This window comes from Bos mutus, chromosome 20, assembly GCF_027580195.1.
Source record: "Bos mutus isolate GX-2022 chromosome 20, NWIPB_WYAK_1.1, whole genome shotgun sequence".
NCBI lineage: Eukaryota > Metazoa > Chordata > Mammalia > Artiodactyla > Bovidae > Bos > Bos mutus.
In genome coordinates, this window is record NC_091636.1 from 3,907,277 (window position 1) to 3,924,025 (window position 16,749).

Genomic DNA, 16,749 nt, shown 5'->3' on the forward strand with positions numbered 1-16,749 from the left:
GCAGTGTGCAAGGGCCCAGGTGACCGTCACGGGCAGCTGCAGGCTGGCAGGGAGCCATGTGGTTCTTGGGGCAGGACACGCTAAGACCAAAAGCAAATCAGCTCCCAGGCTCTGATCGCCTCTCCTTGCAAACAGCTGTCTCACTGCAGTTACCATCGACTACAGTTACCACAGATGGTGCGTTGCTGGTTGCCTCTGGGGATCCTGTCCCCTCGACGACCTTGCTTTGCTAAATGTCGGCATGTCCTGGTCTCCACTGGAGCCCGCTGTCCGTCCTGTCTGTCCCCAGCCCCACTTCTCTCCTTCTTACGGCCCCTTCTCAGTCAGGGCAGCATGTTCTCAGCCTGACTCCCTTACTGGGCGGCCCTCTGGCCCACCCCCTTCCCCATCACCTCCTCTCTGGTACATGGTAGGCCCTTGGGATATATATGTGCAAAGAATGAATGGATAATGGACGAACAAATGCATGAAGAACTGGTTGTTCATTGTCAGCCGCTTGTCAGCCGCTGTCTAGAAACGGAGACGTTATTTTCCAGGTGGTGCTAGCAGGCCCTGGTTTGGGCCTTAGATGCAATCAACCAATACAATCTTCCCTCTTTCTGTTTTCCAAATAAAGAATTGCAGTTGGCCCTCCATACCCTCAGGTCCCCTACTTGCAGATTCAACCAATGGCAGATCAAAAATATTTGAGGGAAAAAAACTTTCAGAAAGTTCTAGAAAAGGCAAACTTGATTCTACTACGGTTGGCAACCATTTACATAGCATTTACCTTTTATTTACATAGCATTGACACCGTGTTAGGTATAAGTAACCTAGAGATGATTTAAAGCTATACAGGAGAATGTGTGTAGGCTATATGCAAATGCTACACTATTTAATGCGCTTCCCAGGTGGCACTAGTGGTAAAGAATCCACCAGCTAATGCAGGAGATGCAGGTGTGACTCTGGCTCAGGAAGATCCCCTGGAGGAGGAAATGACAACTCACTAGAGCGAGTATTCTTGCTTGGAAAATCTCATAGACAGAGGAGCCTGGTGGGCTACAGTCTCATGGGGACCACAGAATCAGACACGACTTAGTGACTGAGTACGCATGCACAATATTTAATACAAGGGACTTGGGCATCTTTGGATCTTGGTGTCTGTTGGGGGGTGAAAGGGAGCGGTCCTGGAATCAATTCTCCCACAGATGCTGTGAGAAGAAAGGTAACGCTTACATGTCCTCAGCTCTACACCATCAATATGGCAATGGTTTTCAGACACAAGGGAACAAATATGCTGGTGTGTATAACACCCCAATTTCAGAAGATAATGTCTGGGGAAAGAAAGTGTGTCTGAGGAGCCAGCAAAGACAGTATCTGGGTAAAGATGCTTGGTGGAATCCCAGGCCAAGTGTTGGCTACGAGCTCGCCGGGAAGTCTTCCCAACTGGGCGAGGCCTGCCTGCGGAGCGAGAGCTTCAGCTGTGCCCCTCCTACACCTGCTCCAGAAAAGACGGGAGAAAACACTCCCTCCCCGTGGCTTCTGTGGTGCAGCCTAGGGGCTTCCGGCAGTTCCCAGGGCTCATGAAGTGCGTCAGGGGCTGTCCTATCTCAACAGAGAGTGGAAACAAGCGATGCTTGCCATGCGACACTGGACAGCCTCTCTCGTCTCCGGGTCTGAGTTCCCTTCTCTGGGGAGAAACAAAAGGCTCAGACCAAGATGTAGCAGCCTGCCTTCAGCTCTGTGACGTGCTACGTTTGGGAAACAGACCCCACTGAAAGCACCCATGCCCAGAAGCCGTCCCCACAGTGTGGAGGGCTCCTGCTTACAGGACACAAGCAGTCAGGGCTTCTCTCGCCAGCTCCCTGCCTGGCAGGCTGACCGGCTGGCTCGTGCGCCACGGGAATTCTGCAAGATGCCAAGCTAACAGTCCTGCTCTCTCACGCTTCTGCATCTTTGCACACATGATGTCCTCTGTGTGGGATGACCTCCCCCACCCTGTCGGTGAGGCAACTCCTTACTCATAGTCAAGACTCTGCTCAGCTGCCACCTCCTCCAGGAAGCAAGCCCTGCCTGAGTTCCCTGGCTAGGACAGAGGACGCAGGGACAGGCAGTAACTGGAGTCTGGCTCAGCAAACCTTTAAGTGTGCCCTCCATGAGGGAACCCTTGGTTCCAGGGACGACCATCTCAGCCTTGAGGATGCAATGAACTCTCGGGAAAACTCAGAGGGCAAAGGTCGCAAGGCACAGATCCATCATACACTCAGGGTCTGTCTGTGAGGGGCCGCGTCATGCTCAGAGCAGCCCTCCGCAGGACAGATGCTACCTGAATCTCACAAGGAGGTGCTAAATGGGCCTTCAAAGAGCAGCTCTCTTCAAAGGGCAGAACTCTATGAGGAGACAGACTCGAAGGCAATCCTGGGCCTCCAGGAGGTGGGGGTGCAGCGGTTAGGAGCACAGGCTTCAGACTCAGCCACCCCTAGGGCTGAATCCCACCCACGCTGCCTTCTAGGCACATGATTTTTGCCTCTCTGAGCTTCCCTTCCCCCATCTGACTTCATGCCTGTGAGTGAGGACTTAATGTACGTGTGTGTGCACTTACTCGCTTCAGTCATGTCTAACTCTTCTCGACCCCATGGACTGCAGCCCACCAGGCTCCTCTGTCCATGGGATTCTCCAGGCAAGAATACTGGAGTGCGCTGCCATGCCCTTCTCCAGGGGATCTTTCCGACTCAGGGTCCAACCTGCATCTCCTGCCTTGCAGGCAGATTCTTTACCACCGAGCCACTGGGGAGGCCCAAGGACTATATGAAATGATGCATAAATCAGGCAGCTAGCATGTTTTAGTAAACAGCCACCAATACTGTTTGTTATTACATTGCTCAGTTCAGTTCAGTCGCTCAGTCGTGTCCAACTCTTTGCGACCCCATGAACCGCAGCACGCCAGGCCTCCCTGTCCATCACCAACTCCTGGAGTCCACCCAAACCCATGTCCATTGAGTCAGTGATGCCATCCAACCATCTCATCCTCTGTCATCCCCTTCTCCTCCTGCCCTCAATCTTTCCCAGCATCAGGGTCTTTTCCAATGAGTCAGCTCTTCACATCAGGTGGACAAAGTATTGAAGTTTCAGCTTCAACATCAATCCTTCCAATGAACACCCAGGACTGATCTTTAGGACAGACTGGTTGGATCTCCTTGCAGACCAAGGGACTCTCAAGAGTCTTCTCCAACACCACAGTTCAAAAATTACATTGCTCAAAAAAAATTACATTGCTCACCAACCACACTTCCTCAAGGCTCCGCCCTGGGCCCTTCGGGCTCTCCGGGCTCTCTTGTCCCCGCCCAGTGCCCTGCTCTGAGGCCAGCTCTCTGTTACACTCTGCGAGATTCTCCAGAGAGGCTCAGATGAGGGCAGAAAGGGAGGTTCAGAGAGGCTGAGGGGCCTGCCCAAGGCCACACAGAGGGTCAGACAGAGGACTGGGACGGCACCAGGCCTTTCACTCCAAGCCCAGGGCTCTCCCGCTGACACCCTCACACAAGTCGTATGGTCAGATGTCAAGCAGCAGCAGTGGGCGTGACTGTCCCCAGAAAGTGCCAGAGGGGCCCTTCTTGCTGGGAACTGTGAGTCTCTTTTCCCACAGAGGAGTCTGAGTCATGCTCCTTCCTTCCACCCTGGTGGCCTCTGTGCAGACCTTCCCCTCTGCCTGAGTGTCCTGCCCCCACCAGAGGGGGCAATTACTGTTGTGTCACCCACAGGTTATCTTCTCTTCTCTGGCAGCAAGTCTCTGACTTCTTCTGGGGGATCTTCTACTCCTCTGCCAGCCAGCAAGCATGGATGTGGTAGGCTTCCTCCACTTCCTGGGCTCTTCCTGGCCAGACACCCAGGATGAACCCCTAAGACTTGTGCTGAAACCGCTGGGGTGTTCTGTTTTTCCCTGAAGTCACTGAGCTGAGTTGTTCGATAAGCTGGGAACTGTATGGCCACCACCATACAGTCAACACCCCGTCTGGACACAGAGCAGGCTGAGAACCAGAGGAAGGCAGGTCCTCACTGACACTGTGCCCCTAGATCCAGGCAGACCTGAAGCCAAGCACCCTCAGTCTTCTCAGTTCCATTTAGCTAATCAATGTTCTTTTTGAATAATCCATACAGACTAGGTTTCTGTCATCCATAACCAAAACACTTCTGACTAAAACAAGGTCTCATGGCCAGGAAGTGGCAGCATTTGGATCAAAGCCCAGGATCCTAACCACTCTATTAAACTGGCATCATCTCCTGCTCTAATCTTCATGCCAGTTCCTAACAGCAACCCATGCCCATCAATAATCCCAACAGCTGACATTTGCTGAGGGCTTGACAGCCCAGAAACTGCTCTCGCACACATCATCACTTTTCTACAAAAAGGAATTGAGATATACTTCACATACCATAAAATTCACCCTTTTAAAGTGTTCAATTCAGTGGTTTTTAGTCTATTTACAAGGTTGTGCAACAATTACCACTATCTAATTCCAGAACAATTTCATCACCCCCGAAAGACACCCAGTACCCATTAGCAGGCTCTCCTCCTCTCTCTCTCCCCCTGGCTCCTGGCAACCACTAATCTGCTTTCTATCTGTATGGATTTGCCTCTTCCGGACACACGTCATCACTTTTAACTCCAGAGGGGCCTTGTGAAGTAGTGACTCACGAGGGGCGCACAGGCCAGCAGAGTGGATGAGGCTGTGGACCCCGGTGGTACCGCCCAGCTTCAAATCCAAGCTCTAATGCTCACCGGCTGTGTGACCTTGGGCAGATGCCTGAACCTCTCTGAGCCTGGGTTTCTTCATCTGTATGATTTGATAACCTTGACAAGAGGATTAAACAAGTCATTTTATCTTGAGGCTGAGTGGGCAACATCCCAGCAATGCCAGCTGTTTCTACTATCGCCACCCCCATGCTACTGATGAAGAAATGTGGGCACAGCGGGGTTAAGGGGTGTGCCCACGGCCACACAGCAGAGGTGGCTGGGTCCCAAGTCTCCTGACCGAGTCCTCTGCTGTTTCCATTACGCCACACTGGCCAAGCTGCTCCTTCACGAAAGATCGACTGTCCCCTATGCTCTGAGCCAAGCTGTCTGAAAAAGCCAAGGCTACTCCCAGCCAGGAGTGGGGGTGGGGTGAGTCATGAAATCACCGACTTCAGGGTGCTGAGGTCCCATGCGGGCGGCCTCCTCCTGCCTGGTCCTTGGGATCAGCCCACGTTGGCCGATGGGGTCCTGCCTTGACTTCTTCCAGTTTCCCCCAATCAGGCAGGTATGGGGTTGGAGGCAGGGCAGGCCCCTCTGGAATTTCAGAACTCTCCCACTCCAGCTGCCCATCTGGAACTCTTTAAAGCTCCCTTAAGCCCTGCTTCTAGACGACTTTGTTTTGGGAGTGGAGTCTCAGGCAGCTTTATGTCACAGTAAACCTCCAGTTAATACCTATTATGGCGAGGCGGGGAGGAAACCTCACTTTTAAGTTCTGGGAGAAGTAAGAAAGTTGAGTTAGAACAGGAGAGTGGAGGGAATACAGGCTCTGGGCCAGGGCGCCCTGGGATCCAACCCCACCTCAAATGTTCCGTTAATGATGTCACTTTGGGCAGGTCCCATCTGGGCAGAGTGACAGCAGGTGACTGCTCCTGCTTACTGAGCCAGGCACCGCTCAGCGAACTGTCACGGGAGATGCGGGGAAAGCGCTTTCATTCTCAACATAAGGACAGGGAAACTGAGGCTCAGAAACAGAGTGGGACACCAAGCTGAGACTGAGACGGCAAACTGAGATGTGAGCCCAGGTCTGTCAAACCCCGGAAGTCAAGGTCAGAAGCCTTGAGCGCAGCTGCAACGGGCAAATCGATGACCCAGTCAAATTCCCCACACACTGCCCGGCCCACGCTCCACCCTTCGGGCCACAGATGGCAGGCTCGGGGGTGGACTCTGACCCTGGACACTGACACTCAGGTGCTCTCTCTCAGACACTGGAATCGGTACCCAAACTCCACTGCCTGGACACGGGGAAGGGCACTTCACCTCAGGACTGAAGGGGCATGTAGGTCAACGGGCCAGCAGAGGAAGCTGGTCCAGAGGGGTTGGCAGGAAAGGGAGCTTGTTCGGAGAGTTTCTGGCCATGTGACACGTGGCCTGGGGGCTTCTGGAGGATCATTCTGTTGCTGGCTCCGGGACCCTGTGAAGCCAACTACACCCCTCGCTCTGGGTCCCAGGGGGGCACACCTGCCTCCTCGCATCAATCCACCCCACTGCTGTCTGCCTCAGCTAGCTGGGAAACTGTCTGTTCTGTGCACGCCATTATTCTCCAGGCGAGCAGTCACCCATGTCACCCATCTCTGCCCCCTCTGTTCCTTCTTGGATGCATCAGGCAGGGAAGAGGCCTCTGAAAGCAAAATACAGGCAGCACTCCCCACTCCCCCCAGTGCATAAAAAAATCAGTCTAACAACTTGCAAAACATTTACCCAGCACCTATGCTTTAGAGATCTGCCATAAAGGGTCTGCATAAATCCCCTCTGTGTCTGGGAAAGAGGGTGTGGATCTCCATCAGTTTCACACAGGACTGAGGTTTGGCTCATGGTGTCTGGAGGTGTTGGGCATTATAGCTATCACCTTCCCTGCCTTTGCCCCAGGGTCAGCCCTACCCGACACCCCTCACCATGCCTGTGTCTTCTCCTTCCTTTATTTATTGGCTGTGCCACACGGTTTGTGGGATCTTAGTATCTTAGTTCCCCAAGCAGGGATTGAACTCACGCCCCCTGCAGTGGAAGCCTGGAGTCTCAATCATAGGACTGCCAGGAATGTCCCCTGCCAAGTCCATTTTAGATAGTATCTTAGCATCTTTAACACAGAGCCTCTTCGGGTATTGACATTCGGTTCATGTTTGCTGTGGACCAGAAGAAAAAATCAGAGAAGGCAATGGCACCCCATTCCAGTACTCTTGCCTGGAAAATCCCATGGATGGAGGAGCCTGGGGGGCTGCAGTCCATGGGGTCACGAAGAGTCGGACACAACTGAACGACTTCACTTTCACTTTTCACTTTCATGCCCTGGAGAAGGAAATGGCAACCCACTTCAGTGTTCTTGCCTGGAGAATCCCAGGGATGGGGGAGCCTGGTGGGCTGCCCTCTATGGGGTTGCAGAGTCGGACATGACTGAAGCGACTTAGCAGCAGCAGCAGCAGAAGAAAAATAGTTTGTATATGACCCTGTTTGGTTTTATTGCATCACTGAGTTCATCACATTTTAAGTAGTTAGGCAACAGGGGTTAAGGGCTGGCCCGTGTGCAGTGACTCTTGGCAGTTTGTAATGTAGACTGCTCGGTGACTGTTTGGGGAAACTGGTTAAGAGCACATTAACATTGCTCCTCCCCCTTTAAAATACTGGAACACAGGCTCTGAAAATCTTCCATTTGACATTTTCAGGAACAGATCAGGTCTGCTCGACCAAGGATGCCTGTGGTTAATATCACCTAACCTTCAGAAAGAAGGTGGGCGGCACAGAGGCAGGCTGGTGTGTGGAGGACAAGGGCTCTTCTGGAGGCCCCACAGTGCCCCTTCTCCCTCGGATCCCAGCTGTTCTCGCCACGTCTCAGCCCCTGCCCCGTGCCTGAGAGGCAGAGCAGGGACCGGACGAGTCCACTGGCCGCCACGTTCGTCAGCCCTGTTGACTGGCTTAGAGATGAGCCTAGAAAACACTGTGTTTGCTGGCACTTCTGTGAACTGACCTTTCACTCTTTCCTGCTGAGTGTGAGCCCAGAGCATTTTGCAACCACATGAGACCCAAGATAAAGCCAATGCAAGGGAACTGGGAATCCAGAACAAGAGAGAGAAGCTGGACAAGAGGACACAGTGGAAAACCCTGGATCAAGCTGTGCCTGAAGCCTGCCAGTTTCCCTCTCCCAGGGCATTCTATTACAACAGTCCCCTAAATCCTCCTGTTTACTTAGGCCAGTTTGAGTCCGGTTTCTGTCATTTGCAACAAAAGCAGCCTAATTGGTACAGAGGAAAAGAAGACAGTCATCTCCACGAGCCCTCACACTGGTCTGTCGGGTATGTGAGCCCCTCACCACAAGGCACGGAACACTTGTGGATTCAGGAAGCCAAGCCAGTTCCCATCTCCTCCTAAGGCCTGTGTTTCCTAAAGAAATTTGCAACATGATATCAGGCACTGTGACTTCTCATCGAGATACACTTGCTCTGATCTGCTGGCTGTTGGTGATGTCAGCATAATGCTACTGATCCATGGATTAGAGTTCTTTTGCCCTAGTGGGGAGGGGCTAACACGGAGCTGTCCACAGAGGCTCCCTATGAGACTGGTGGTGCTCGGTGTGGGTATTAGTTCGTCCCTTTGTTCATTTGTTCATTCATTCATTCACAAACACTGACTGGCTACATACAGTGTCCTTGAGTAAAACACAAAGGAGGGACAGGAAAAAAAAAAAAAAAAAAAAAGGAGGGACAGGATAAAGAAGATGCGGTTCCTGCCCACAAGGGTCACAGATTAGAGCAGGACAGGCAGACAACTTCAAAAGAGTCAGCACAAAGGGATACAGAGCTGTGGGGATTAGGGGACATGGCTCTCTCTGGCTGGGAAGTGAAGTCAGACCAGGCTTTCCAGGGGATGAGAGCCCTGAGGGCGGCAAGCCGACAGGGCCTGCAGGGTGCAGGAGGCGTTTCAGGTGAGGACAGGCCTTAGGAAAGGGCAAGTGCGATGCCCTCAATACACAGCAGGTGTTTCAGGCTAAACATGGAGCCTGATGGGGAGAGGAGGCCAAGGTGAGGAAGATTTGGGTCTGTCTTGAGAGCAGAATGGCCCCATAAAGTCTGATCACACGTAACTCACCAGCAAACACGATTACACAAGTTTACGATCTGAACGCCAAAGCCAAACACAAACAATTTCCAGATTAGCCTCCATTCTGGAGCAGGCAACATGAGACTTTATTTTATTTAAAAAATACTGAATACCAAAGCAAAAGCAATACAGCCCATCACTTATGTCCCCAAAGTGATGGACACCTTTTTTTTTTTTAATATGGAATGCTCCACAAATTAGTGTTATCCCTACACAGGGGCCAGACTCATCTTCTCTACATTTTTATAGTATGTGAGCTGCTGAGGTGAGCAGATGGACATCATTTTTAAGTCTAGGAAATAAATACTGCGCATCCCCTGTGGGTGAGGACCCAGGCTCTGAAGTCAAAGCGGAAAGTAGGTCCATACACACTCTTCCCTACCCTGCAGCTCCCTGGAGACCCCACATCCTTACCTGCAGATCGAAGAACTTGCTGTAGCGCCGGTAAATGGCCTCCGTAGAGCCACTGGACCACGTGACCCGGATGATGTAGACCTGCAGGGAGGAAGGGAGGCAGCCGTTAACGCCGAGGCAGCCTCTCCATCGCCAGGGCTCTAGAGCAAAGCACCAGGGTTAGAGGCAGCAAGGCCTGGGCTTGACTCTCAGCTCTGCCCCTGACCAGCTCTATGACTTGGGACAGGCTACTCGCCCTCTCTGCAACCCAGCTTCCTCTTCAGTAAAATGGGTATAATACCCTCACCTCTGAGAGTTGTGCAAAGGATCACAGGAAATCAAGTCTAGGAAAGCATAAGCACCCTGCTTATCTCAGGAGATGCTGCTATTTTCAGGATTTCTTACTCTCCACTCAATTCAGAGAGCCATCGGGCTGGCTATTTTGTCAGCATCATTCTTAAAACTTGGAATTGTCAGAAGTCACAGCAACCTGTGGCTCTCAGCTCTCCCGAGTTTCTCATAAGCTTAGCCATCGTGTCATTTCCTCCAGTTAGGGCCTGGGCCGAGTCATCATTTCCCTCTATGGGCAGTTTCTCCGTCTGTAAAGTGTGCTAATAACAACTGTTTCTGCTGCCTACCAGGATAGCGTGAGGCTCCGATAAAGCAGAGGATGGGAAACCACTCTACAAACCACAGGGCCATGTTTCTAATCTCTGTCACTAACTGAAGCACGCACAGAAAATAATACATCGACAACAAATTCAGGCACAAAAGGTGACGACAGGAGGTCAGAGGCCTCTGGCTGGGGACTCTGGTGACCTTGGACCCCACCTGGGTACTCAAGGGATAAGGGATGAGCACATCTATTTCTGCTTTGCACAAATGATCTGTGGTTACAGGGCGATTTTGACATGTAAAACATACATGTGTGAAAGCCACCTAGAAAGAGAAATAAACCCGAGGGGCTGGGTGTTGTTAGAGGCACAGGAATACACAGGCAAGGCTTCTGACTCCATGAGTGCAGAGTGAGCTGGGGAGACAGCATGTGCATACATGAAGATAAATAACATGTGGACGGTGGAAATTACTGCAGATGCTGACTGCAGCCATAAAACTGAAAGACACTTGCCCCTTGGAAGAAAAGCTATGACAAACCTAGACAGCATATTAAAAAGCAGAGACGTCACTTTGCTGACAACGGTCCATCTAGTCAAAGCCATGGTTTTTCCAGTAGTCTTGTACCAATGTGAGAGTTGGACCATAAAGTCTGAGCGCTGAAGAACTGATGCTTTTGAACTGTGGTGCTGAAGATTCTTGAGAGTCACTTGGACTGCAAGGAGATCAAACCAGTAAATCCTAAAGGACATCAACCCTGAATATTCACTGGAAGGACTGATGCTGAAGCTGAAGCTCCAATACTTTGGCCACCTGATGTGCAGTGCTGACTCATTGGAAAAGACCCTGATGCTGGGAAAGACTGAAGGCGAGAGGAGAAGGGGGCAACAGAGGATGAGATGGCTGGATAGCATCACCGACTCAACAGACAGGATTTGGAGCAAATGCCATGAGATAGTGAAGGACAGAGAAGCCTGTGTGCTGCAGCCCATGAGCTTGCAAACATTCAGACGCAACCGAGTGACTGATCAACTACAGTAGACATCATTATTTTTTGCATTTAATTTTTTTTAAATTGGAGCATAACTGCTTCACAATGTTGTGTTGGTTTCTGCCATACAACAATGTGAATCAGCTGTAAGTATACATATATTCCCGCCCTCGTGAGCCTCCCTCCCACCTCCAGCTCTATGTCAGTAGAGTGCTGAGTTGAACTCCCTGTGTCATACAGCAGGTTCCCACTAGTTATGTTTACACATGGCAGAGTATACATGTCAATGGCACTCTCTCAACTCATCCCACCCTCTCCTTCCCCTGCTGTATCATTATTTTACTGTGTTGATAAACCTTTCTTTCAACCAGAGTGCCTGGACTTTTCTCCTGGGAACCTCCTTTCCCACCTCAACACAGTCCTTTAGACACCACGCTGGGTACCACTGTCCACGGTGACTGGTTAAGGAGTGATCACGTGACTCATGCCAGGCCAATCACAGGCACTAAGAACCAGCCCTGGGACTTCTGCTCCCACCCTGAGAAAAACCAGTTCTCTCTTCCTTGAGGTTGCTCTGCTGTTAGGACACGACCTGGAGTCGCTGGGGGATCACAGCATCATCACTTGGGAGGAATGTGCCTGAGAATGAAATCAGCAGATTTCTGATGACACGGTCTGACCCTTAGACCCAGCTTTGCATGTAGCTCGGTCTACTCCTGGTCCCTCCTGAGCCAGTAAATCTCGGGCCACACCCACACTCCGGGAATGTTTTTGAAGCCAGTTTGAGTTGGGTTTTTGACACATGTAATTTAGTCCTGACTGGCACAGGAAGCGGGGCAGGAGAGCTCTCTAAAGCTTGAAGTCATTGTGGTGTACCTTGAAGGGCATGTCGATCCAGAGAGCAGGAGAGGAAGGAAGAGGCCGTGGGTGGTGGGGGACGACGGTGGAGCAAAGACCAGCTCAGGGAGTACGGGGGGCCACACCTGGCAGTGGTTTCCAAGGTGGTGGTAAACAAAGTCTCTTCCCAAATGAGTTCTTGCTAGGATACCTTCATTCAAAACAGGAAAAGGAGGAGCAGCTTTGGGCAGAGGGAGCCAGAGCCCACTGTAACACCAGGGACTTATGGGAGAAGTTTCTTCTGGTGAGAAGAGATGAAAAATTGAAAGACGAATCAGGACCAGGTGGGAGGTGCCCTTGAATGCCCAACTCAGAGGTTCACCGGGGACGACCTCTCCAAATCCAACATCTATTTCATTTCAGTGAAGCACAGCAGGGAGGAAGGGACTTGGGCTCTTGAATCACAGTCTCCCAACCCCCAGAGCCTCAGTTTCCTTATCTGTAAAATGGAGTCATCAAGCCCACCTCAAATAGCTTTATGATGATTATCAGAGATAAAGCTCTGAGTTCCTTGCCTGGCAGAGAGGAAAGGTTCAAGAAATCTTAGTATCCTGCACCCCGATTCCCCAATGCCTACCCAGCCCCTGTTTTAGAAAGAAATGATTTCATGATTTCACCAGGGATTCACGTATCTTGGCCCTTTTCTCTCCCACTAGTCCTGGGTCACTCATGGAGCCAAAGAACAGGTCAAGGCATCCTCTGGGAGACAGTCACCCTGGAAAAGTGATTTTACAACAAAAAGAGTTGTTATCAAAGCCACACCAATAGTCATTAGTGTTATGAAAAAGAAAACACCAATTCTAGTTCACTAGAATGAAGTAGACAGTCGGACAGTCCGGACCCTACTCTTGGAGAGTGGGAAGATGGGCAATAAACCAGCTGATGAAGAAATATGTGTATAATTTAAGTTACAGTCCGTGCTAGGAAGGACCCCAAAGCCTGCTGTGAGAGTGCAAGACACAAGTGGTGGGGGTGAGCGTTCCTGGAAAGGAAAGTCCCTCCAAGGAAGCAGACTCTGAACTGACACCCGAAAGATAAGGAACTGGTCTGGAGAAGAGCTGAGGAATGTGTATTCCACACAGAAAGAGAAGTGCAAACAATGATGCGCAGGCTGGAAAACGCTTGGCCTGTCGAGGAACCAGAAGACCATTATGGCAGAACAGCGCTGGCGGGGAAGGGGGTGCTCCCAGGAGGAGCAGCAGAGGCATCACCGCAGGCTTATACACCAGGGCGAGGAACTTTATTCTTCTGAAGGTTTGAGAGGCACAGGGGTTGGGGAAAAAGCATGAGATATAATTTAATGTATATTTAAAAATAAATACATATATATAGATAGATAGATAGATAGATAAATATACCCACAGGCATACCTCTGGCTGTTGTGTAGAAAATGGTCTTGAAAAGGGGCAGGGAAACTAGTAAATGGGCTTCCCCGCATCTGAAAGGGACCACGGAACTCAGTCAACCAAATGGTCCCACCTTCCAGATGGGTAAACTGAGACCCAGAACGCACCTTACCAAAAGCCCCCATCCTGGGGGATGTACAAGCAAAGTTTAGATGACTATCTGTGAAGGACAATGCCAATGTGGATTAAAAAACAAGAAAAAAAAAAAGAACTGAAGATGTAAAAGCCAACACAGAGCATACACCCATAAATGGAGAAAAACAATTCTGCTTACATAATTCATTCTTGACCTCTTGCTTACAATTTTTAAAGTTCTGTCCCTATGGTACAAGAACTCTGCAGCAGATCTAATTGGTTTACTGGAATCAACCTCTGAACACAATTTGATAGCTTCACTTTTTAGGCACAGATCTAACTTTTTAATAAGAATGGTCCCACTGCAGAGCTTTGGCCTTTCCCAGGGCTTGGGGGCTGGTGAAGGAGCCCATGTGATGGGTTCTAATGCCAGCCCTGCTGTGGTTGAAACTCACAAGGTATTAGTCTCTCTGGCCACAGCATCCTCCTCTCTAACATGGGCACAGGAAACCAACTTATGGTTCCCAAGGGGTAAGCAGAGGAGGGATAAACTGGGAGGCTGCTGCTGCTGCTGCTGCTGCTAAGTTGCTTCAGTCGTGTCCGACTCTGTGTGACCCCATAGACGGCAGCCCACCAGGCTCCCCTGTCCCTGGGATTCTCCAGGCAAGAACACTGGAGTGGGTTGCCATTTCCTTCTCCAATGCAGGAAAGTGAAAAGTGAAAGTGCGGTTGCTCAGTCGTGTCCGACCCTTAGTGACCCCATGGACTGCAGCCTACCAGGCTCCTCTGTCCATGGGATTTTCCAGGCAAGAGTACCGGAGTGGGGTGCCATTGCCTTCTCCGAAACTGGGAGGTTAGGATTGACATATGCACACTACTATATATAAACTAGATAACTAATGAGAGCCTACTGCCTAGCACAGGAACGCAATACTCTGTAATGACCTCTCTGGGAACAGAGTCTAAAAAAGAGTGGATATACGTTTAAGTACAACTGATTCACTTTGCTGCGTACCTGAAATTAACACAACAGTGTAAATCAAGTATACTATAAAAATTAATTTAAAAACAAATAAAATGGAATGGGGATAGTATTTCCCCCGAGGACTCACTATAACAACTGAGGTACACAGGGCCTTGTCCAGTGCCCAGCACCCACGAGCTGTGTCTGGTGTTCCGGCTGGCCTGGCTCCCCGTCTCTCCTTTTGGTGGCGGCCCCCAATTCCCCTGGCTGGCCTGGCGCCCCGTCTCTCCTTTTGGTGGCGGCCCCCAATTCCCCTGGCTGGCCTGGCTCCCCGTCTCTCCTTTTGGTGGCGGCCCCCAATTTCCCTGGCTGGCCTGGCTCCCCGTCTCTCCTTTAGGTGGCGGCCCCCAATTCCCCCGGCTGGCCTGGCGCCCCGTCTCTCCTTTAGGTGGCGCCGTCCTCCTTTGGTGGCCCCCAATTCCCCCTGGCTGGCCTGGTGCCCCGTCTCTCCTTTTGGTGGCGGCCCCCAATTCCCTGGCTGGCCTGGCGCCCGTCTCTCCTTTAGGTGGCGGCCCCAGTTCCCCTGGCTGGCCTGGCGCCCGTCTCTCCTTTTGGTGGCGGCCCCCAATTTCCCTGGCTGGCCTGGCGCCCGTCTCTCCTTTAGGTGGCGGCCCCCAATTCCCTGGCTGGCCTGGCGCCCGTCTCTCCTTTGGTGGAGGCCCCCCCACCCCTGGCTGGCCTGGCTCCCTGTCTCTCCTTTAGGTGGCGGCCCCCAATTCCCCTGGCTGGCCTGGCGCCCGTCTCTCCTTTAGGTGGCGGCCCCACCCCTGGCTGGCCTGGCGCCCGTCTCTCCTTTTGGCTGCCCCCAGTTCCCCTGGCTGGCCTGGCGCCCGTCTCTCCTTTAGGTGGCGGCCCCCAGTTCCCCTGGCTGGCCTGGCGCCCGTCTCTCCTTTGGTGGCGCCCCCAGTTCCCCTGGCTGGCCTGGCGCCCCGTCTCTCCTTTAGGTGGCGGCCCCCAGTTCCCCTGGCTGGCCTGGCGCCCGTCTCTCCTTTGGTGGCGGCCCCCAGTTCCCCTGGCTGGCCTGGCTCCCTGTCTCTCCTTTAGGTGGCCCCCAATTCCCCTGGCTGGCCTGGCGCCCGTCTCTCCTTTGGTGGAGGCCCCCAATTCCCCCTGGCTGGCCTGGCTCCCTGTCTCTCCTTTTAGGTGGCGGCCCCCAGTTCCCCTGGCTGGCCTGGCGCCCGTCTCTCCTTTAGGTGGCGGCCCCCAGTTCCCCCTGGCTGGCCTGGCGCCCGTCTCTCCTTTTGGTGGCGGCCCCCAATTCCCCTGGCTGGCCTGGCGCCCCGTCTCTCCTTTAGGTGGCGGCCCCCAGTTCCCCTGGCTGGCCTGGCGCCCCGTCTCTCCTTTAGGTGGCGGCCCCCAATTCCCCTGGCTGGCCTGGTGCCCCGTCTCTCCTTTTGGTGGCGGCCCCCAATTCCCCTGGCTGGCCTGGCGCCCCGTCTCTCCTTTAGGTGGCAGCCCCCAATTCCCCTGGCTGGCCTGGCGCCCCGTCTCTCCTTTTGGTGGCGGCCCCCAATTCCCCTGGCTGGCCTGGTGCCCCGTCTCTCCTTTTGGTGGCGGCCCCCAATTCCCCTTGAAAAGCCATGCCCCTTCTTTCCCTTGTCTTTGTGACAGAGAGTGTCACGTTCCAAGCCTGGCTACCAGGGTACTATCGGTCCCTGGCTTCAATAATGGCTCAGGGATGGGCACGTCACCCACGCCAGGGTGATGAGACTCAGTTCTGGATGTCTGACGGCACAATCAGGAAAGAGACTGCTTTCCTCACTGCAGCAACTAACTGGGAGACCATCACACCGAGACTTAAGATGGAGAAAGCGCAGAAGTAAGCAGAGGTCAGAGCAAGAGAGACGCGCCAAGTCCCATGACATTGTTTGAATCCCTGGATCCAGTATCCTGGACATTACCTAGACACAGGCCCAAATTTTTCCTTACTTATTTAAGTCAGTTTGAGTGAGTTTCTGTTACTTTCAACCAAAGCAATCCTAATACATCTGATCTTGGCTTTTAGATTATATCTCCAAAACAGTTTAATACCCAGTGGCCTGGCATTAAGAAATTAAAAGTAGACTTCACAACAGCCAAAAGGTGGAAACAATGCAAGTGTCCACTGATGGATGAATGGGTAAGCAAATTGTGGTATATTCATACAATGGAATATTACTCAGCCTTAAAAAGGAAATTCTGCCATATGCTACAATATGGATGAAACTTGAAGACATGAGATGCTAAGTGAAATAAGCTGGTGCACAAAAAGACATGCTGTGTGATTCCACTCATAGTAGGTACTTAGAGTAGTTAAATTCCTAGAGACAGAAAGTAGAATGGCGGTTGCCAGGGACTGGGGAAAGGGGAACGGAGAGTTAGTGTTTAATGGGTTATGCAGGTTCAGTTCCGGAGATGAAAAGAGCTGTGGAGACGGATGGTGGTGATGGAGCACGACGATGTGAGTGCACTTAACACCCCTAAGCTGGACCCTTAAAAACGGCTGAAA

General features: G+C 52.0%; 1 protein-coding gene across 1 annotated transcript in view; it reads right to left on the minus strand.

Annotated features, from left to right (window-relative positions):
• SH3PXD2B (SH3 and PX domains 2B) overlaps positions 1-16,749 on the minus strand; it is a 123,674-nt gene that overhangs the window by 79,140 nt on the left and 27,785 nt on the right. The window contains exon 2 of the mRNA XM_070357423.1: positions 9,275-9,355. Within this exon, the coding sequence (XP_070213524.1) occupies positions 9,275-9,355 (81 nt within the window). The remainder of the gene's footprint in view (positions 1-9,274; positions 9,356-16,749) is intronic.